The sequence below is a fragment of the Hermetia illucens genome, chromosome 5, assembly GCF_905115235.1.
Source record: "Hermetia illucens chromosome 5, iHerIll2.2.curated.20191125, whole genome shotgun sequence".
Taxonomy (NCBI): domain Eukaryota; kingdom Metazoa; phylum Arthropoda; class Insecta; order Diptera; family Stratiomyidae; genus Hermetia; species Hermetia illucens.
Window position 1 is genome coordinate 57,403,278 of NC_051853.1, and position 24,547 is coordinate 57,427,824.

Here is a 24,547-nt window from a genome sequence, read left to right on the forward strand (position 1 = left end):
ATAAGCAGCTGTCCTCGGCAGTCTTCGGGCAAATCGTCTCCGGTAAACCACCTCCGAGCGAATCATATCCCACAGACTGTACCAAGGTTGAAGAAGCATTCAGGACACCTATAGCTAAGGAGAAATTGAAGCGGCCGTGGTCCTCGGACGATCCTAACTATTCGGCTAAGTCTTCATTTGGCGCCAACGCTATTAAAGCTGATGGCTGGTTCTTGTATGACGACACCAATCAATCCGGTTATGATAGTGGGCAGCGCGGACAGTTTAGGAGAAAACTCCTCCTAGCTGTAAGGACTGCATCCTCGGATTACAGACCAAATAATCTTCACCGACGGATCATTCATGGGAGACGGATCGGGCGCAGGGGTGTTGTCAGTAGATCCGATTATGGAACTGAAGCGACCCCTCGGAAAAATAACGTCCATATTCCAGGTGAAGATATATGCCATTTCATTGGCAGTAGAAGAAAACTTACAACAAAAATGGCGGGGTCGCACCATTCGAATCCATTCCAACAGTCGGGCAGCGCTATCAGCACAAAACAGCAACAACAAATCAACCCAGTTGATGTGAAGTTGCCAGCCTGTTGCTACTGACGACTAAACGAAACATACCTTATGTGGGTGGCAAGTCATTCAGATATCACTGTTAATGAGGGAACTGACAGACCGGCTCACCACAATGGTGGCACCAGAGCCAACTATTGGTATCCAACCATCCACTGTCAAAGCTATTCTCAAGGGTGAAATTACAAGGATTAAGGTAGTCGAATAAAGAAATTTGAACCTATTGCCCGAGGTGAACATCTTTGTGAAGGAACCCGGGGCAGCTAGAGCGGCATTTGGGTTGTCCTTTAAGAAGAAGGGCATAAAAACCATAATAGGGTTTTTAACGGAACAGCTCCTAACCACCACTTGCAAAAAATTGGGGTGGTGGTCTTGGTTTCCATATATGCAGTGTAATGTAAGAAAAAGGTGGTCCTGTATTCCATTTGCAGCTGCCCGGCCTCCTAAGATCTCAGACGGAGACACTCTCTGCCTCTTGAGAATGTTCTCAAGTTCGCGAAAGCCTGCGAACGCCCCAAGCGGTAGTCGATCAAACAAAACAACATAGTTGCATAGAGTATAGGTTTTTTCATTCATAATCCATGCTAATATTCCACCCTTACCTCAAATATCACGCCAGAATCAAAATTAGTATGACATCAAATACCTACCTTTCATTATATCACTTCCCCAACCATTATTTTTATCAAATCAGTTAAATATACTTATATTGACAATTACGGCTAACGTTGATGACCACTTGATATTAGCTTCTTTTAAAGAGCTGTGGATTTGATTTTGAATATCGAATGAAAGTTACAGAAATCAATATGGGTTTTCCATTATAAATTTGATCAAGTTATGAAGTCATCGGTCGTATTATATCACTTTGAGTGTTTTCACTTGACGAAAATATAATAAAAATTTTAGCATTTACCATGAATGGATGATTAGAGGTGCAACCGTAAATGAAGAACACCGTTCCCTAATGTGTTTGTTTTTCCATAAAACCTAACCAGTTTTACACAACAGGAGCAATGATGATGAAATTTTTAGCAAAATAAACTTCTTTCCAATTTATAAAAGGCAAATAAACTATAAATGAAAAAAAACTGCTGAACCAAAATTACTCACCTTCTTATCTTTTTCCACTTCTCGTTCTCTCTCAACTTCTACCTCTTGCACTGAATCGACCTCTTCGTCCGCCAGCTCCTCTTGCGTAGTGTGACTTATTTCTATTGTTTTCGTCGCCTTTTCCTCAGCTTTTTCTTTCTCAATGAGTGGTTCTAAATTAACAGTAACCACAGGTTTTTGTTCTGTTAAATTTAGCGTTAATTTATCACCACCCTTTTTTGCACGAAACCAACAACAAATGCACAAATAGCGAACATAATACCCATAAAAGAAATAAAAGCAAAAAGAAACAATACAAAAATTAATATTAGCAGAACAATATACAGGTTTTGCTAGCATTCTATACACTATTCGGTACCGAAAAAGAACAGAGATCAATTGGACATAACATTTTCTTGTACGTACCACTGAGATGTAGGTTGCATTCAATGAATCGGGTCCATCTGTTGAATTGCTAGTCACTGCCATCGGAACAAACATCTGATTAGTCAATTTAGCGTTTGTACCCATTTCTTCTTCGACTCGAGCTAAACCATAACAAATTATTACTTTCTGTATAGCGAATTGAATAACTAAATAAAGTGGAAAGCAAATATCACTTGGTTTGTATCGACTATTTTTGTTGGCGATTTGTACAGCAGCTACACACCAGAGGTCATATTGATTCTAACCACTTGGGCTTGTAGCTTCTTCAGAATTATTAAAATTTCGAGGCGCAACAAAAATCAATCGATTCAAATCCAAGTTGATGCAGAAGATCCCGACTCAACACAGGCTGTTGTGTCATAAAGAAAAAAATTACTTTAATATGATTATAAAATGCAGATTAATAACTTTAACTATTTCTACACAAATTTGTACTTCATTTTTACCTTTTAGGATGTTGTGCTTAATTTGGCTAGGTGAAAGTGGAGTGCCTCCGACATTCGCCAATTTCGTTTGATTGTTTGGTTTTTCAGTGGAGGATAAGCGCTTCAAACTTTCCGTATTGCTCTCCATATCGGATGTTTTGTTAATAGTAAGTCTATTTAGAAGATAGTCACAGAAATGTGATAATGTTGAGATAAATCAGTGAAACATTATTTACTTTAACATAAAGTGACATAAATTCTAGCGATAACTACCTGATACTGTTAGCATCGTTAATAGCCTCATGAGCCAGGATAGAAGGAGATGGGTCTTTAACAATGGATTTTAATAATGAATCAAGCTGACTATCTTTATCCGATCCACTTTTTATGCTGAAAAATTCAAATAGTAAAGAAAGCAAATCAACGTCCGTTGCAAATAATCAATTAACCCTATTCAAAGATTTTCAATATATAAACTACACTAGCATAACTAACTGTATAACTTGTTACGTTAATTTTGATTAAGCGTTAGAAATATTCTTCGATAAACATTCTTGAATGAAATCAAGTTCAATGAATCTTAAGAAATCAACACCACGATAAGACTCAATCCAACAATGCTATTCTGGTTTATCGCAGAAAAAAACAATCTCAGATCTTACTAAACACCTGCGAAATATCACATCAGAAGCGGACATGACAAACTCAAATGGAAAAAAATATCAAGCAATGACTAAGTACTTCAGTTGCTAATTTTCTAGCGCCACCATATATAAACACCGCTCATGAGCACTTCTAAAATAAGACATACGAATTTATTTTTGCAATGCATATTCATTCACTTTTACTTAACTCGGTGATTAATATTCACCATCGGACGCGAACGTTTACATGCATTAGAGTGTTGATTGAATGCATACATATGTGAAGTGATGAGAAACAATTAGGCAATTCACTTTGCCAATCACCCCGTTTGCTACTTGATTAAATATAGCATTTGCACTTCTATGAGAGTTTTTGACAAGAATAATATATGAGACCATTGTAAGGCAATTTGCATTGTTGTTCTGATTCTAAGTGATTTTAACATATGTGAAGATTCATCAAACGTTTTGTCAGCTGATTGGGTAATATAGAAGACGTTGAAAATGTTATTTATCTATGATCATTTATAATTGAAAACCGCTCGCTGTCCAATCGTATGTAGTGTTAAAAAGTAATGTATGGGAATACATCGCTACAATATTAATACAGAACAAAAACTAAGGACAACAATCTGACGTTACAAAGTACGGACACAGCGCTACTGTAAATCATTATCTGCGTTAGCAGGCAAAAGTGGAACGTTTGGTACTCACCTGAACGCTGAGCTAATCGATGCTTTACCGAAAGATCCGTGGGTCGATGTTGTCTTGAACGGATTAGTTTCCTCAACGGGTTTCACATTACTATAAATTATAAATTACATCCACATTAACCCTTCATCAAAGGGGCCTAACAAATATGTACTTACTTAACAATCACTCCAGCTTTACCGAATGATCCAATCTTACTGTAGCCACTATCCTCTGTAGATGATGTGGATTTCGTTGATACCCGACTAAGGGACGTCGATGTTGCCATACCACCATTACTTAGACTCGTAACACCCTCAGAATCCGAGCTCACCCCTGGATTCTGTATAACTGTTTGAATAGAAGGTGATTGTGACACTGAAGAACTGAATGATGCTTCAGGCAATGAAGTAGCCTCTGAGGTCTCTGGGGCACTAGTTGGTGTTGTAACAGTTGCGGTTGTAGATTCATTCTGATTATTGTTCATTTGTTTTTGTCGTTCCCGAATCACGTGTGACTGTCTGCCGGCAAAACGTTGTGATGGTCTTCTTTCGAATTGTACAGTTCTTCGTGCTCGACTCTGTTGTGTTGTCTGAAACTCAGTTCGTCCGGAATAACGAAATCGCGAACCCATTCTAAAGAAATTTTGGCGAGCTGATGGCCCCTTCACAGGAGCTCGTAATCTGAAGAATGTGTGATGTTCTACGGCACATTTCCATAAATGCTTACAAGCTTTTTCGTTGTATAGACGAAACACAAATGTGTGCTCTTGTTCACGGCCATCATCATCGTCTTCCACGACAACAAGAGTTAACTTTTTCTTTTTGAAATCAAGTTTACTGATTTTAGGCCAAAAGAAAAGTCCGATTTTTTGTTGTCCTTCGAAAACCAAAATACCAGTTGGAGTTAGGCCTAAATGATATTCGCATCCATCTTTTCCCTAATAAAGAGAATAAATTATTTAAAAATATGTCGAAGGTTGGTTGATTTGTTGATAAAGAGTTACTCAAGGTGTACAAGTTTGCTTATCACTTTCCAAAAAATGGCTTTAATTTTAGTCTTGGGTACCTGTAAACATCAGTTCCTAAGCATCATAAAGTTATTCTCGATTGAATATGTCCATTTATGAATTCTTATCACTTGGAGCAAACTCCTTTATTGGAAAATGTTATAACTTTTGCAAATGGCGCCAATTGTCAATCCGGGTTTTGACATTTGTCGAGTAAACAAACACAGAATACAAATCGACAAGCCAGGAATCGACTTACTGCGCAAGAACCCGGAATAATTGTTTCCATTTTTTCCGCAACAATTCGTCGATTATCTTGGCGCATCGTGAGCTTTGTCGCAGATTTCCTGGCCGTTTGACACCAACTAGACAAACACTGCAGCGTTTGGCCACTGACCTTGACGATTTGAAGATGTTCTCTTACAAAGTGCAGACAGTGCATAAGCTGTTTAACCTACGCTCAAGCCATCCTGAATCTCAACGAAGAGGAGGATGATTTTTCATCGAAAATTATCATGAGTGATGAGGCTCATTTCCATCTTAACGGTTACGTGAATAAACAAAATCATCATTTCTGAGGCACCGAAAATCTATATATCATCCACTCAAAGTTACTGCGTGGTGTGCTGTTTACGCTGGAGGAGTCATCAGGCCACTTTTCTTTGAGAACGCCGTGGGCCAAACAACGACTGAACGGCGCGCGCTACAGAGCCATGGTTATCGAATTTTTCTACCACAATTCGAAGAATTGTGACTGGGGAATATGTCATTCAAAGAGAATGGTGCAACGACGCACACTGCTCAAGCCACAACCGAAGAAAGCATTTCCGGGACATTTAATTTCTTTTCTGTGGGTTTTTTTAAGTCGCGGGTTTACGTCAGCAAGCCTCAGACTCTTAAAGCCCTTAAGGAGAATATTCGCCAGGAATGCGAGAACCTGTCACCCGAAGTTCTGGCAAGAGTTATGGAAAATGCCATAAAACGGGCTCGTTTGGTCATCAACTTTGACGGTGCCCACTTCGCCGATATCATTTTCTCGACTTGATGGAATAAATTCTAATGGATTAAATAAACAAATTTCACAAGCAGAGCGAACATCGGGTTATTACCTTTGCCCCACTTTATATTACATAAATATATGATTGAAGACACCTCTCTCCGAATTTTTCCACGCTAGATATCATAGCCTAATATGCCACTAATTCAAAGTTAAAGCTTAATTTCCATTATCGTGAGATAAGTTCAGCCAAAAGGAGACTCCGTAAAGCTATAAACAGAAGCAAAGCTCGCTGCTGAGCAGAGGTACACACTAGTGTTCCAACATCGACCAGACCTACTGCTCGGCGCATTCAGCACTTGCCTGAAGAAAGGCATTTTTCCTTCCCGCTCTAAAGTGGCAAGGCTTATACTCATTCGCAAAAGGAAAAGCGGCCCTGAGCTGCCTATCGACCACTCTGTACACTTGACACGGCCGGAAAAATACTCGAAAAACTAATTAGGGTTAGAGACTCGGTGGAGCAACACGTGCTGCCGGAGATTTATTCCCAAGGCAGTTCGGCTTAAAGTATCATCATCAAGCATCAGGCGCCCAGCCGTCGAGCTCGAAAGGTGGTGATCCTCATAAAGTTAAATGTCAGAAATACCTTCAATTCTGTAACATCAAATAACATTCTAAGCACACTAAGCAATACATTGCACGTGCAGAGCTTATCTTTTACGAATATTAGAGGATTATCTGAGAAACCACTCCTTGCTTTATGAGATGCTAGAGGGTCAGAAGAGGATGGAGAGAATGTCGGAGTAGCGCAGGAATTTACCCTATGGCCAGACCTCTGGAACGCTTCTTACGATAGTCTGCTAAGACTCGACGTGCCAGAAGAGTCGATTATGCAGATGTGGTTACGACATTTGAAGCCGGGCGCACTATTGAACGCAAAGCCGACTTGGCATATTGATGCGGCAGATAACTGGATGTATGTTCATGGTTTCAGCCTTGCGCTGGTAGAAACAGACATCTTGTCTAAAAACAAGTGGGGAAACCGGAAGCTGGACGCTTCAGGTATGAAAGGTTTTGTGTATTTCCTTTATAAAGACATTTGAGTGTGAGATTGTCCAATTAGTACGTAACACGTAATATAGGCATATATCATGTGAGAATATCCCCTTTCGGGTAATATTGACATTCAAAATCTTGAGTTTGCAAAGAAGTGGCAAATTTGATCTATTATAACTTTGTTAGCAATAGTGCGATTTCCACCAAACTTGGTAGGATAGGTAGGCCTCTTGATTTTGTTCAGATTTTTCGGTTGGGCAGTTTCTGAGAATGCTCCCCTTAAATAAATGATCGCTTTCGACCCCCCGAATTTCCCGCCTTTCCAACAAATGTCAAAACTAAGAACAGTTCCGGAACGTATTAATCGAGACCTTTCATTCTATATTCGGTGAAAAAAAATGTACACCCCCCTTTTGCATGTATATATGTATACCTCCTCTTAAATTCGACGTAAAAGGATGTAACTCACTGTATGCGTGAGCGTTCACAGTTCCCACCTTTCCACCAAATTTGGTGTCAACCACTTCTACAGTAATGATAATAATCGTTGGCGCAACGATCCATTTTGAATCAAGGCCATGAAGTGTGTTAGAGCACTTCATGCAAGACCGTAACGGTACACTACAAGATAACAGTACCCTGTAAGAGGTAATGTAGCCAGCATTACGCTCGCCCGAGATTATTACCCTGATTGGACTCAGGTACTCATTCAGCGCTGAGTCGACTGGTATCCGACGTCAAATCACGATACAAATCCCGCTGCCACCAGTCAGATTTGAACCGCAACCTTCGGTACGATAGCCTTGTGCTCTAACCAGTCAGCTATCCGGACCGCTGCTACAGTACCAGAGGAAAATGCGTGTGACGGACAGACAGACAAACAGGTTTTACACAAAACCTTAAAAAGAAACCCAAGTCTGCATCCCATATCGATCGATAGCCGGATCAAAACCAATGGTTCAGTACCTCGGGCTGACCCTAGACCCAAATCAATCAAAGCAGCAGCGGAGAAGGCTGCATCTGGAGTTTCGGCCTTAAATCGACTAATGACAAACATTAGAGGTCCTAAATCTAGCAGGCGACGCATTTCAACAAGTCCAGGGCAGTTTATTCTATTTTACTGCGCGGAGGTATGGGCTGGTGCTCTTGAAGGTATATCATAAGCGCCTTGCGTACGTACAGTCACGAGGAGCGAACCGGCTGTGATGGTGAACCCATGAGTGATCCCCCCAGATGGAGTTGTGTTGTGCATTACATTCAGTTTTCCTTTGCTACAATGAAAATAGAGCTCGACCGGGGGAGGGCCCGAATGGCAGGGGGCTCCTTGAACTAGCAATTCCCTTCCGTCTCTCCTATTCAATTGTGGAAAGGCATTCCCTCAGTCAAAGGCTTCCCAGGGCGGGAAAACGGGACGGCTAACCCGAAGTAATGTAACAAACGGTTCCAGGCTAGTTTTCTAACGAGGGGGAGATGTTTGTTGGTAGTCCGTGGTGTACCGTTGCAGGAGGACATACGCTGTGCGTAAACGCATTCGCCAACTCTAACTTCATTTAGTTTGGTAGTCGGCCAGCGCTCTGAACTGTAGAAGGCGACAAGACGAATGACACTGTACTAGATTTTTGATTTGATGAGACATTCGTTGAGGCGACAATTACAAAGATCGCCACCTTTGGAACGCCATAGCATCCAAGTTAGAAGCAGCAAGGTAATGCATCATAAATACCACAGCTGCCTAATGCCCCGATCGTTATGAAATTGGATGAGAAGTTACAGCTATATATAACCTCTTAGTTAATTAGTATTCGATATAAAACCCGATAAATGTGTACGAAAATGTGCTTTGAAAAAAAATAAATAATTTATATTATCGCATCCTTTTAACCGCTTCATTGCATTTTAACAAGGACCTTTTTCTAAATCGAACAATAACTAACGAAGAAAGTAGAACAGAATTTAGGCAGCTTAATTTTTCGCTGTTTCAATGTGTTAAAACTATCATACACCATGCAAATATTGACATTCAAAGTCTTGAATTTGCAAAGAAGCGACAATTTTGAACTATTGTAACTTTGTTAGTAATATCATTTCGGAGCCTAGACACCTTATAGTGGCAGCCTCGTGATTTTTTTTCAGAGTTTTAGATTGAGCAGTTTCTGAAAGCAATGATAACTTTCGACCTCCACACTCCCCAAGCTCCCAACAAATGTCAAAACTAAGACCGCCTTGGGAAAGTACTAACCGAGACCTTTCATTTGATACCCCACATGACTATATTTGGAGACAAATAATTCAACCCACCCTTTGCATGTATGACCCCGCTTGAATTCAACGTAGGAGGATGTAATGCATTGTATGCGGGAGCGTTCACATACACCATCCACCAAATTTGGTGTCAATCGCTATAACCATTTCCGAGAAAAATGCATGTGACAGACAGACAGTAAACCCATGTTAATAAGGTTTTGTTTTACACAAAACTACTTTTAACATTATTCTAATTTATTTTTAATCAAAAATTGGTACTTACAAGTACTGTGTGCATATCCACTCCATACATATCTAACCATTTCGCTTTATTTAAATAACTCGATTCTGCCTGAGCTGGTGTGAGCCCTCGACAATTTTTATACTCATCTAAAATTGCAATTTCTAATTCTTCCGATTGATTCGGAACGAATCGAAATTCGGATACTGTGGCTGCTGTATGAATCTCCGAATCATAGTCACCAAGTTCCGCTGGAAAACAATTTTGTTCATTAAATATTAAATTTTCCTTATGATGAAGTAATGTGAAATACTGTTTCAATATGTACAATCTGCAAGAATTGTATATAAGACTACATCCTCAATATTTAAAAACCACCCATCCATTCATCTATTTTATTTTTTATTCTTATGTATGCAAATGGAATCCCCTTGGTTAGCAAACTCACTTCATTACGCAATTATTATACATTTTTCAAATTATACCCCAAGGAATTAAAAATTTACTAACAGAAGATAGCCCCACGCGCTTAGATAAATGTGAGATTTGACGCAATAATTTACTGGATAGCGAACAATAGAGAAAAATATTGAAACAGTATTTAATAAAAAACGTCATGGCAAAGCTTACATTGCAATGCAAGTGCACAGAGTTCCGCGGCCTTATCATCTGGACACTCTAGTCTTCCATCTAATAAATCCTGCTTCAACTGAAGGAAAAACAAATAACGTGTAAGTTCTTCCCGTAAGGTATTTGGTTCCGACGAATAGAATTTCACTTTCAATCTAAAAGTGTATGGTGGTCCAACTGCAATAGAATTAGATATAAATTATTAGCTGACTTGATAGAAAAAAAATTTGTTAACATACTTTTAACTTGTTTCTTTATAGGTTTTGTTGGGTCCAGCCAATGTTTAACTTGATTATGATCCGTGAACTGTAGTCCAAAGTAATCTTTTTCTGTTAGATCTAAAGAATAGAGAACTTGTTCGTAGAGATAGCTTCCTAATGCCTTTTTCTGTTGAATAGAAGAGAAAAAATTATATATAAGTATCAGCTTTTGTGAAGTAGGTCTTGCGAAAGATAGTCTTTGTGAGAAAAAGATATTTTTAAATGCAAATAGATAAAATATATTGTATTTATATGTTAATTTCACCGTAGAAGTTATTATAATGCTACTGCTGTTTCGAAAAACTGTAAATACTACTATAAAAATATAACTTTTAGTTGCATATATGCAATGGGGCCAGTAATCTCATGAACTTTGAAAAACTATAAGTAACTTCAACTGTGAGTTACTGATAGTCAGCAAATATTTTCTTTACTAGTTTGTAGCGCACATTCCGAGGAGGGTTGTAAATTCGTTTCTTCAGCAAACATTCGACATGGAAATTCCAAGAAGCAAGCTGCATAAGGCGATTCTTAACAGTCGTCACCATATTGTTCACTTGGACGTAAGTTAGCCATGCAAATCGTCGCCATGCAGAATATATTATGCATGGATACCCTAGCACAAATGTCGAATTATCTTCACACTATTTGAATGAAGCTTCATATTTCTTGCAGTATATACAGCAGAAAAGAAAGAATTGGTTGCGCACTATGACAAGTGTAATTTAATAAGTGTTCGAAATTCAAGAGATACCATTTACCCATATGGGACTTGCAACCGTTGCAAAATACGAATCATGCGCAATTTACAAAAAAAAAACAAATAAATATGAAATACGACCGAAATCACCACGGTAAATATTTGATTTGATTACATAAATGTTGCTAGTAGTTCGAAAGTAAACAGAACATTTTTATATCATTTTCTGCACTAGTTATTCCGAAATTGAATGAGACAGTCTTTGCATTGAACTGAAATAATCCCAATACTATGCAAGGTGACAAAAACCGAATTTTATTCTGTATATTAGCGATTCCCCCCAAATGAACTAGACCTCACATTGGTGTATAAATTTAACCCAGTTTTGAAAATGCCACGAGGGTTTACTCAATATTTAATAGCAATTTCGGGCATTCGGGTAAGTTGCTATGAAAAACTTTATCTAACACGGTATATTGCTTTTTTCCCCACGTTTATCAGTTAAATATTTCGTAACTGTCTATATAAACATAAAGCCATGATTTGCAGTTTAGTTAGCGTTGAATTAGCAAGCAAATGGTAACTTATACTGAAATATGATCTTCCAGAATTTTTCATTAATTCTTAGCTATTTAATGAAATTAAGATTGATAAATAAATGTTGAAAATTCATGAAATCAAAGAGAATGATTTTCTTTTGGGAAGAAAAGTAAAATCATGAAAAGCCTACAATAGACCTCCTTTAAAATTTCTGCTTAATTCGATTCGTTTGATAAAGGTTGAATTTCAACTCCATCCCCGGGGGAAATTAGAGCGGGAAAACGGGGGTCCCCCTCTCCGAGACCTTTCAAAAATTATTACAGAACGGGGGAATTTTGCCATGATCATCCTTTTAACCTGCCCTTGGAAAGATGATCCGTGATGCTGCGTAAGGCACTATCCTCTCCAAATCCACTCAGCCATTGGGCTGTACTGACAATATCGACATAATGGGAAGAAGAATAACCCGAGATATACAAACTGCTTTCTTTCAGATCAAGCAAGCACCGTGAGCAAGGTCAAAATTCTTACTGTCCAAAACCATGATTTTGCCAATCTTCATATATTCTTCGGAGACTTAGGCTCTTAACAAGAAAAAGTGCGAAAGCTTACTCGCGTTTAAAAGAAAACCCCTCCAAAGAATTTTTCGCCCCCTATATAAGAAGATGGACGATTCCGTAGCCTATATAAATATGAAACGATAAGCAATATCACGAACATCTGATGTGGATAAAATCCAACTCAATAGAATGTGCTAGGCAGGTAAATCAATTTAATTTAAATTAATCCATTTGGGGGAAAACGATCCAGCACGAAAAGTCTACATCTGGACGCAAAACCGGGATGTTAGGAGTTCCTTACTAAAGCAGGCCGAAGACCGGTTGTTGCGCCGTTGATGATGATTGTAATATGATCATGGCAACCTAGGGGTAGACGACGTTGCGGCACTTGCTACCGGACGCACTGTTGAACAGGCACAAAGCAGACTGGCATATTGATGCGACGGATAAGCGGATGGATGACTGCTTACGGTTTCAGCTTTGCGCTGGAAAAAACCGAAGTAGTCATCTTGACCAAAAAGAGAATCCCGACCCTGCGTCCCATATCGATCGGCGAGTTGACCATAGAGTCAAAACCAGCGGTTAAATAGCTTGGTTTAATGCTCGACTCGAAGATGAGCTTCTTTGTACAAATTAAAGCAGCAGCGGACAGGGCTGCAGCTGGAGTCGCGATCTTCAGATAGCGAATGTCGGGGGCCCTATATCAACTAGGAGACTTCTCCTTATGGAAGCAACGCAGTCAGTTCTGCTGTAGGGTGCGGAGGTATGGGCTGATGCCCTTGACAAGGAGGTGCATCGTAAACGCCTTGCTCAAATGCAGAGGCAGGGAGCTTTGCGAGTGGCGTCTGCTTATCGCACCGTCTGCGAAACGGCTGTGATGGTGATCGCCAGAGTGATCCCCCGTGCCCTCCTTCTCCTTGCCAAGGAGCGCAGAGCTATCTACCGCCGGTTGCCCGTGAAGAACATCGACGCACCCTCACCAAGTGGCAACTTTCTTGGCAAAATGAGCCAAGGGGCAGATGGACTGCGCGCCTCATCGACAAATTAGACCCGTGGTTGAACCGAACGCACGGTGAGATTGATTACTTTCTTACCCAACTTCTAAGTGGGCATGGCGGTTTTCAGTCTTACCTGCACAGGATCGATAAAGCGCGATCTCCTAATTATGAGATTCTGCAATGGAGTGGCGGACGTCGCTGAACACACGTTTTTCTCTTCCGAGAGGTGCGACAGCTTTCGTCGGCAGCTTTATGGAAAAACAGGGGAGCTCTCTCCAGACAACATTGCCAGAGAGATGCAGAAGAACACTGGCAGCTGCAGTCGTATTGCACATTATGTTCGGGCTCTTCTTATGGCGAAGACTTGACCGGCGGATGAATCCGGCGGCAAGGGGTTCCCTGAACTGACAGCTCCCCTCCCCTGCCGTTGGTGAAAGGAATTCCCTGACTTGAAGCCGGGAGAGCGGAAGGGCTAGCCCGAAGTAATGTGTCAAACGGTTCCAGGCTAGTTCTCTGATGACAGGGAGGTATTTAGTTGATAATCCGACAACGTGCTGTTGCGGGAGTCCAACACTCTGTGCGAAAACGCATTCACCTACCCTACTCCCAAAAAAAACCTAGGGGGATAGAACACGCATGATGTGGATAGAACATACATGAAAAAATCGAAGGTTCCTTCTCCCCAATTCCACTAAAAAATCGTCGCAATCATTCTCTTAAAAAGTTATGACGCATCAAATTTAAGGTATTTTGACATCATAATGATAAGCATAAATTTTCAACCCCTTTCCGGGAAGTGATCAAAAGAATATGGATAGGGAAGGTACCCCTCTTCAACAAAATTTTACAAACGCAGCCGCAGTGAGAGAGTTTAAAAATGGCACTATTTTAATATTATCACGTTTAAGTGTGAATTTTTTAAACAGCAATTTTTCAAAAGGCTAAAAAGGAGGAATCCCCCTTTTGCCAACATACCTTCTCGCTTCCTGACCTCACGGGAATTAAATAGAAAATCAAATTTAAGCTTGATGATTTCAAAAATCCACATTTTGAGGTTCCATAACTTCTTACGGGAGGATGACGACCATGCGTTTTCAAATGGGTTGGAAAAGAGAGACTTCTTCGCTTCCATTCTGTACCCTCCACCTCCGATTTAAATCACCATATCTTTTTAGGCAGGGCGATTATTCAACTTTGTTGAAAAGAACGCCCCACCCTTCTATACTCTCCCTACCCAATTGGTGCTCTGTTTATGTCTCCTATTCACTCCTTTATGGAGCAAAGGCATCCACAGTTCCTTCATGCGAGTAATAAGCCTTCAGCACCGATGTACTCGTATACACAGAAACGAGCACAAACATCTACGACCATTTCGCCCAACGCAGAAGCAACTCATCAGATGCTGTTTCACCTCTTCTCTGGGAGCAGCATGTACAAAAGTGATTGCAGGTTGTAGTCACTCCTTAATATATAATTGTGTGGATGCAAATTATATTGAATGTAAAACCACCATAGTTCAGTACTAAGCTCGGTCGAAGCTAAACTTTTGCCTTGGTCAAAACGCAATCTTCTTTAAATATATGGGTACTAAACCCAAACGCAGGGGTCCGTGAACCAAAAAAGTGGAGGTAAGATACTCCCCAACTATTCTGGTCCGACATCAAGTGGATGCAGACTTAGGATCCCTAAATCCCTAAACCAAAATAAAACACGACAAACCTGGATTCGAATGAAACATAATGAAATATAGAGAAAGCCATCTGCCACTGCAACATTGTTGCAGTTCAATGAGTTTTGTGAAACTTAAATTATAAACGATTTTGTGATGGTTCCTTGTTGAGGCGCGTCGCACGCTGTCTCGATCGGCTACATACCTTCTTAGTAGAAACAAGTCGGAATACAGAAAGCTAGACTCTTCGGGTATAAAGGTTTTGTGTTCATCTTGTGCGAGAAATTTCCTATGCACCTTTTTTCATTCGTGCAAAGCTAAAAATTCAAAATATTTTTTCATAGATCCAACTCCGCTGCTCATAGAGGTTCATTTTATATGATCCTGACGTCGTATGGAAACCTCTTAGATTGTGATAAATTCAGGCGAAATACACAATTTCGACCTTCTATAATTTTGTTTATAATAATTGGATTTTTTTCAAACTTCCCAAAATTGTATACTACATTATCGCTTATCATTTCAGGCCATTTTCTAAAATACAGTAGTATGCTATTATTAAATTTATTTGAGCAGATGTCGAAATGAAATGTATTTTGAGGCCTAGATTTCCTACAGCTGCCCCACCATGATTTCTTTCAGACTTTTCGGTTGGACAGGTTCTGAGAACGAGACCTGTTACACAAATTTTGAAACCTCATTTCCCTTTGTTTCACCCAGTGTTAGAATTAAGACCAATTTCGAAAAGTACTAACTGAACCTTTTCATTTGATACCCCAGATGACCATATTCTGTGAAAAAAAAAGTTACAGCCCCTTCACATATATGGGCAGCCCCCTCAAACTCAACACAAAATGGATCCCCTTGCTATATGTAAAGGAATTCACAGACCACATCTTGTCACGAAATCTCATGACAATGTCCTTAGCGATTTCAGAATAAATTGGGTGTGACAGACAGACATCGACTCGATTTTTGGCTTTGTTTCACACGAAACCTTAAAAACCAATAATTGCGAATTGCCCTATTCAAGGAAGATACGTTCTTTCAATGGAATGTGGACTGCCTTCCTGGTATCCTCTTTGGTATCAGTCGTTTTGAATCAAAGCATAGCAAATACGGTTCGAGGGCCAATTGGGGAAAACCTAGGGTTTTCCTGGAAATCAGTGGGGTCCTGACCAAAAAACTGATTTCACAGGTACGTCTGCGTCTAAACTGAAGCGAGGAATATCAAACACTAAAGTACACTGCATTCTGAAGTTCTAAACTGACGCAAGGAATATCAAACACTAAAGTACACTGCATTCTGAAGTTTGTACAATGTTTTTAATAGTCGGAAGTGCGGCAAAATGTAAAACTTGTAATGACGTTGTATCTTTCCATCGTGGTTGGGTTTCGAATTTTTAGATAAGCAATGTTTTTAAAGTTTTAAAGTTAATCGGCGCATCATCGTTATGCGACCTGACGTTTTACGGGTTAATGGACATCAGGAGCAACTTGGCGATCGATGTATGCTATGCGCGGAAAACATATATACAGCGACAAATGGAATTTTTGTATAAATCCTGCACAGAGCTAATGAAGAGAAATCGAAGGCGAAAGAAGCTAGAGGTGACGAGAATCTGCTGACGATATCGGGTAATGGGACCTGAAAAAATGGCATTTTTTTCTGCTTGTACTCTAAAGAAGTGATTCATATTATTTTTAAATCATTGTGCATCCCAGCTTGCAACTAACAAAATGTGAAGGAAATGATATCGAAATCAATGCGCGGATTGAAGAGCATGAAGAGAACTGCAAGCGCGCAAATTCGAAACAGATACAATGTCAGAGATATTTTGTCATTCGGGGCAGCGTTAGGATGTTGTTTTTTCATACTATATAGGAGACGTTGACAACAAACGTTGAAAGAAATCCTGGATAGCAATCCTTACAAAGAAAGATTGGTGATGAAAAAGGAGTGTGTGGATTATGTGGAATAACGTATAAGAACCAGATTGAGAAATGCAAAGAAAGCCAACAAAGATATTGATGACAAAGAACAAGAAGAAATATTAATTCGACAATTTACTAAGGGAACTATCGTGACAGATGAACAATAAACGAATTTTAAAAGCAAGAACTTGTACTCCAATTAACCAAACTCGTCGGGTGATCGGCCATGAAAGTTAAGCGTTCTAGAGAGTGGGCAATTATTTGATGGGGAAGATTACTTTACTGAAAGCGCATCTACGGAAAGAGAATATTCTTGCTAGCTATAAACTACCAAACAAATACTCTTAAATGCCGCTAAACTAAAATGCGCTTATTAAGCAATGCCAAATTAACCAATTACATACATACATAAAGTAGCGTTACATCGCATTCGTTACATTATCAATTACTAAAACAACCTAATCAATTAAAAAGTGGTTGTATGGGTAAAGCGGTAGTCGTTCAACCAATAAAGTCAAGCGGTATGAGTAGATTTTGGATGAGGAACTAGGCAAGCATTTTATTTTCATCACTATTTAGACGATATTACAAAATTCGGGGAAACCTTAATGATATTAAGAACATTATAAAAGGTGAAATTTGTAGCTTTCGTGTTAATTTACTGCATCCGAAGTCATCAATAAAGTCCCAATTCAAGACAAGAGTGTTCTCAGACAACTTTAAGTCAATGGTTTTACTCTATTTTTTCTATCCGGATGTGCATTTCGGTAGCTCAATGCTACTTTCATCAGCAGGCTTTTGAGACAAAGATATTTTCATATTTATAACCTAATTCATAATCCCAAAAATTGTGTTACATTATCGTAACAAGTCTAACTGAAAATAAATTTGTAGAGTGGGGAATGCGTATTTCCTAGATCGGTGTTTAAGCGATTTCCGGAGTTAGCCTACAAAAAGTTCAACCTCTTCAGCAAAATTCACCCTTTGACCTCCAAGAACTTCCTTCATCGGTCCAAATAGATGATAGTCACACGGCAGGAATCTGGGCTAATTAATCCCAGTGAATTTCCTCAAATTTACACTGAGCTATGCGTGTCGTGTGAGAGTGTCGTGAAAGAGGATGACGCTTCTGATTGAGAACCCTCGTCTTTTGCTTCGAAGTTCAAAACAATAAACAGAATGCAATAATTGGCATTCGTGAAGAGAATCAACCAGAAAAATGCCTTTGGAAACCTAAAACACGATGGCAAGAATTTTCCCTGTAGACAATCGCGTTTCCCCCTTTATTGGTGCAGCCTCACCTCATAGTTGTGACTCTTTGCTCGTCTGCTTTGATTAAGGCGTATAGAGATGAACTCATGTCTCATCACAGGTGACTATATGGTGCACTACAGGATTGCAGTACCCTATAGAAGGCAATGTGGTCAACATTGCGCTCGCCTGAGATTCGTTTCTCTCAGAAAAATGTTTATGTCACCCGTACACGCGGGTTTTGGCAAGAGTTTCAGCCCCACATTAAAATTTCTGAAGATTTCATTTTTTATAATAATCTGTTGCCCAACAAAAATTAGGATCCACTTGCTCCCTCATTGCTCTGATATAGACTGAATGGGAATCGACAGTGGGTGCAGGAGTGGAGAAGAGAGATCCAGACGGAATTTGTGGAAAAAAAGGGGGACCTTCAGCACATTTTTGTTTATATTTAACTGGCCCTCGTATTTTTGTTTCCATTCAAATGAATGCTGCAAAACTAGTGCTTCCATGTTGGCAAGTAATCTCTGCATGTCATTGCGCAACCATTTTGCTTCGCACATGTTGCAAAAGGCCGATGAAAGTTTGTCTTGGTCTTCTTTTGCAACATGCAACTCACCCTCGTAAAATCGGTTTAGTCTCCTATCAATACTCAAAAAGAAACTCGAAAAGCTGAAATGTGCGAAAACTAGATTGGAGAATTTAGATAGTTCGAAGATATTATCTATCGAAAAGTCAGTACACAGATTTGAATGAAAACAATAAAAAGACTTTTCTCTTTTAGACTTTAAGTCCGAATGCGGCATATCGGAAAGAATTTGATCTCTTATTCAGTGAAAGCTCTTACACTAAAGGAAGGATCAAACGGTTCCTAATATAGCGTACATCTATTAAAATGAATAAATTTAGTCTAAAGAGGAAATAATTTTTAATTGAAATAATTTACGACTTGTTTTTTTCCTATTGGCGACGACGTCTCGATGCCCTGTGGCGACAAAAATTTTGAGGGCCACCACCAATGACACAACAACCGGTGCCCGGTCTAGGCATGCTTTAGTAAGAAACTCATGAAATCCCGCCAAAGTCCACCATCTGGATATCCCTAAAAGATGTCTGGAGCCCTGGCCTACGCCATCGCTAAATGTGAGATAGGATCTGCCATGACTTCTTCTTCTACGATAGATATTATCCTTATAGAATTTACGGGATTGATCTTCCTCACCCATACGGATTAAAAGTCTTTAATTATTTACTGATGACTGTTATTTACAGCCAAGTTTTTCCAGTCAGCTCCTCACCCGAAACAGCGTTACATCCCTAACTAGAACCTGTCAAGATTTCTAGTTGGGCGCTAACCATATGCAGTGAATGTCCAGAAACAACTACATGACATTTATCTACTAGCAGTCAAGACAATTTCCTTTTTGACTATCACAGCAAGTGGAACGACTATGTTAGGCAGCACCCCAAAATAAACACCATCTCAGTACTCAACGCCGCGATTTCCAAGGGAGGGTGCACTCCGCACCGCAACAAGTGACAACGTACGCAGTGTAAATAACCCCCGCGCTTGATAGGTATCGCAGGAGTGGAAACCGTTTTATAGGACAGTGTCCTAAAATTTATCTAAACACGCTTTAAAAAGGAGGAACAAAGTACTAGTAACATACTCGAATGACTGAAAAACATCTATCACAAGGAAAATATGAGGAGATTAGAAATAGTATACACAGTGGAATCCCGATATTTCGTGCATCGATCATTCGTACAAATTTGGCAGTCCCCAGGGTTAATTTTCTTTATTTTGCGCTCCCGGTAATTGGTAATGCCAATATTTTTTTTTCCCTTGTCTCGAATAAAGACAGGCTGTCGTTTGAAATCAAGGTTGCACGATAACAATACCGATTGCCCGAACCTGTGCGTAAATTGGATTGAACTGAATCGAACGAGAGAACCAAATACTAGTCGTCCTTGCATTAGGTTCATATTTCCACTGCTTCAGAAATGAGCGCAGAATCCTCAAAAGCTAACACGTTTATTTTGTAAACCAAAAATGGAGATAAAGCGAAAGTGTTACAAAAACCGTCAATTTACTATCTTTCAACTCACACATCCAATATCAGGGAAATTAATAAATTAACCTAAACTAATAGAAACTTTATACTTAATTAGCAAGATTTCTGATATAAATTCGATAAAAAATATCGACTCTCTTTATGCAAATAACCATTCTTTGTATTGCTTTTATATTACAAAAAATACAACACTTTCTCTACTGTAGTGTATAGCGCCATAACAGCCGCAACGACGACCACAGTCATACCTTCTTGAACATCAATGCATTGCATTCTACTTTAATTTCCGAATGGAACCAGCAAACGCTATTCAAATTCCGAACGGAATGTAGGAAACGCTACCATAACAATAGCCTCAAAAATGAAAGATCTTAGCCAGTTCAAAACCTTGGCTTGACTAATGTGATTAAATAAATCCGCGAAAGTTCCAAATCAACGCAAAATCCCACTAGATACTAAAAATTAAAAATAATAGCAAGATTCAGCCACAGTTACTCGAATATTATCGCACATCTCCCGACTATTAGCTGAAACATTAAAATACCATTAGCTTGGACCGGCATGCTCTACTTAAAATTATTTCCGTAGATATTATCTTGAGTAATATTCAAGACAAAAGTTCCATTTATCTGCCAAGATAGAACAACAATTTCATTTAATGAACAACATTGAGTTTTGGTGTGTAATATTAGCCGAGATATCAGTCGGTATGAAACGCGGTGGTAGATTAATTCCGGAGTTCTTGTCCATAATATCAATTCTCAAATATTACCATGGTCCATATGCAATTAAAATAATCTTGTACTTCAGATAGTTGAATTTAACCGTTGAAGGTCTTAAATAACCGCTCTTTTTCGACATTGAAAAAATGGTCAAAATGAATTACCACTTTCAATAATAAACATATTTGGACGGCATTGTTCTAGAGAGTGGAAGCAAACACACATGTGAGAAAGATGAAAAGGTTATGAGGCGACTAGCAGAGAAACGTAAACATTTCAGTAGAAATTAAATCCATTTTCCAGTTTTCAACAAAATATACAATTTTTCTTTACTTTAATGAAAAGCCCATTCATTGCAAGTAGTTGTAATTGTATTCGATTACTTATGTTAAAAAAATAACTAAGTTTTCTAGTGAAATCTTCTCACACAATTAGGCGGACAAAGACCGAAGAATCTGCATCCGTAAGAGTACAAATACGTACCGCAGATAATCCGCATGAAAATCCTAACAGCATGTAGTGTACGCTGAAATATTCAGGATATACATTCATCTATACGCATAGGTTAGTCCTTCACGGTCATTTGTCATCAGCACCCGCTAATGCAAACTGATCTTACATTAAAATTGATGGAAAAATCTTCCAAATCAGCAGGAAGGCACGTGACACACAAAGGATTCGATTAGATACTCTGTCGGGAATATTTATGATAACTAAAAAAACTAAAACAAAATAATTCTCTGCGAACCAACTCATTTCGTTGTGGTATTGACGAATTGATATGTGATGATGACGTCATGCAGGTTGTAGAGTGCACGAAATTCACAAAAAATTGTAAAGTTTCACCCCCTATAACTTTATTAATAATAATTGGATTGTCTTCAAACTTGACCAAATTGTGCATTATGTTCTTCACTCCACGCATGCCAAAATTTGTACTTCTGGAATGAACATAAGGGGGGTGCCGGGTAAATTTCTAAAATGTGGAAATAAACTATTATTAACTTTATTTGTGCAGATATCGGAACGGAATAGATTTTGAGGCCTAGATCTCGTAGAGATGCACTACTGTGATTTTTTTCAGATTTTTCGGTTGGATAGGTTCTGAGAACGAGACCTGTTACACTTTTTGGGGGTCATATGTTGAGCCGTCACTCCTCCATTTTTCACCCAATATCAAATATTGAACCAGTTTCGAGAAGTACTAATTGAGACCTTTGATACCCCACATGGCTACATTCTGTGAAAAAAAAATTTGCACCCTCCATTCATATGTATGGGGAGCCCCCCCTTAAACTTAACAGAAGATGGCACCACTTACTACATGTAAAGGGAACACCAGATTACACACTCTCACCAATTTTCGTGACAATCGGTCTAGCCGTTTCCCAATAAATCGGGTGTGACAGACAGACAGACAGACACCGTCTCGATTCTAATAAGGTTTTGTTTCACACAAAACCTTAAAAAGGTCCCAGATTGACCCGGGAAATAATTGCTAATAAATTGGGCTTGAATGCCATAAATGAATATTTGATCATCAAATGGAGTACATGAAAAGATATCTCCGGTGAATTCGACACATTCTGAATAAGGCTCGAAAAGTCGTGGCGAAAGTAGCCAATGTTAGGCCTTCAACAAGAAAATTAGTTCTACAAGTACAACCGAGAAAACAAACCCCAATTCTTGGTAGGGAGTCCAAAAGGAGCCAATTTACCCGCCAAGGCAAGGCAAGAAAGTCAGAAACAAAAGTGATGATAATGAAAACTTGTCAAACAGATACACTGAAACGTACTAATCACAAGTTTTCGCAAATTTGCTTGAACGCAATCCAACCATATCCAAAACCAGAAGCTCAACACCTTAGATATGAAAGGTTTTGTTTATAACTTATGTAAAAATATTTGGATCCTTGACAGTTACATTTGTATATAAGTCGTAATGTATACTTTAGTGTAATAGCGACATTTCATTCGGCCTACTATAACTTTTTCAATAATAGGACTTCCACCAAAATCTCTGGTATCGAGTCCATATGACTATCTATCTTACTGCAACATTTTCTATCTAGGATAGATTTAACGGGGCTTTCTAGCAGATTAGAAAAAACTGACTGTGTCTGAGAAAGGTGCGTGTGAGAGACAGACACAATTTTAAAAATGGTTTGTTTTTCACAAAACCTCTAGTATTCGTGGCTTCACAGCATGCCCATTATTTCATTTGGATTATCATACGGCAAGCTTATGAGAAGATTCATTTACTTGTCTGCAGCATATTTCATATTTCAACGTCTCCATTGCTTTCAATTTTTTGCTTCAAATTACGACGTCATATTAGACCAAAAAGCCGTAACGCATCATAAAAGTCATATTAATTTAGAAATGATCATTGAACTTTTAATTCGCATACTTGTTGATTTTTTTTCAATTTTGTTAAGGTATTTGATAAAAAAATCGAATTTTAAACGAGAACCCGTTCTTTTTTGCCCAAATTTTGTCGAAAACGGCAAGAAGGGAAATTGATTTCTTTATGAAAATTATTTTCAAAAATTGCAATTATACATCTTATTGTATATAAATTGTGAACATTTGGTTTCAGCACTGCACTTCATACATTTGGCACAGATTAAACTCCACATAAACTGAGCGATTGTAAACAGGCCCCCGTGAAAATTTTGTACCTATGGTGTTGTAATCGAAGAAAGTCGCATACTATTTCGTAGCCTGTTGATGATTAACTCCTCACCAGATAAGAAGCCATCTATGTCAGATCAGCGTTAAATATTTGCATGGAGCTTGGGAGAAACGCAACTTTTAATTCAGGCCCTGTGACTTCTAAATCCTCTGGCAAGACCATGATAGAGGATAACAACCAATCAGTAGAATCTTTTAATTAGTTAATTAAAGAAAAAGCGGAAAGATAACTTCTATATATCAGGAGTGGGCAGTTAAAACGGCTGTTCATATATAGATGGCTATAAGTTCGGGTGCAGGAGTACCAATAGCTTTTGCAATTTTTTTTTAAATTGCTTTGGCCAAGGATTTTCGCATGAAATATTTTTGGTAAGATAGGTTAGTATTTTTATAAAAATTTGCATTTTTAAGCCTGGCAGCAACGATGTATGGCAATCATTGAGTGTAAGCTTAATCGCATCAAGTGCTCGTATCGGTTACAATCTATCCGAATCGCACCGCATCCGCCAAGAGGAACGTGACCAGCCGCCGAAAAAGGTGACGTTATTGATCACGATGAACCACCGGGATTGATAAAGACAAAATCATGACAGTGATCGGAAAAAAAGTCAGAGACCACATGTACCCCAACCGGGCGATAGGACAAAAATAAGGATGCTGACAAAGGACAAAGTTGAATTCGGAACAAAGGACTGTAACAAAAATCCTCAAGCATTCATCTGAATTCCTGCGTCGAGGAAAAGAGGTTCCAGAACTACCGTTAACAGTTACATCAGGAGCCTCCCGTGGGGAAAACATGCGTATGTGAGGCCAACGAAGCCACTTCTAACCGAAAAGAATATTGAAAACAGGGAAAGGTTTCACAAGAGGTTAATCGTTTCACCCTACAGCGAGGAGCAGGAAGCAACGAGCCCACATCCTTTTTACAGATAAATCCCCGATTGAACTTTTTCCAAAACCAAATCGACAAAATATCTGTAAAAGAGTATCGGATCCGAAAACGATACAACCAGTACAATGACCTATACAAGAGCTTCAAATAATGGTGGCCGGAGGATTATATATTTATATGGAAAATCCGAGCCTATCATCATTGATGAAAA

General features: G+C 39.0%; 1 protein-coding gene across 5 annotated transcripts in view; it reads right to left on the minus strand.

The window, feature by feature from the left end:
• The window catches only part of LOC119656754 (band 4.1-like protein 5), a 33,092-nt gene that overhangs the window by 4,274 nt on the left and 4,271 nt on the right, over window positions 1–24,547 (minus strand). Inside the window, exons 2-10 of one of the 5 annotated variants that reach the window (XM_038063317.1) lie at window positions 10,281–10,428; window positions 10,042–10,218; window positions 9,454–9,662; window positions 4,044–4,804; window positions 3,889–3,978; window positions 2,804–2,920; window positions 2,552–2,703; window positions 2,085–2,206; window positions 1,680–1,892 (exon numbers count right to left, since the gene is read on the minus strand). In XM_038063317.1, the coding sequence (XP_037919245.1) occupies window positions 1,680–1,892; window positions 2,085–2,206; window positions 2,552–2,703; window positions 2,804–2,920; window positions 3,889–3,978; window positions 4,044–4,804; window positions 9,454–9,662; window positions 10,042–10,218; window positions 10,281–10,428 (1,989 nt within the window). The other 4 variants (XM_038063320.1, XM_038063318.1, XM_038063319.1 and 1 more) reach the window with 4 other exon arrangements.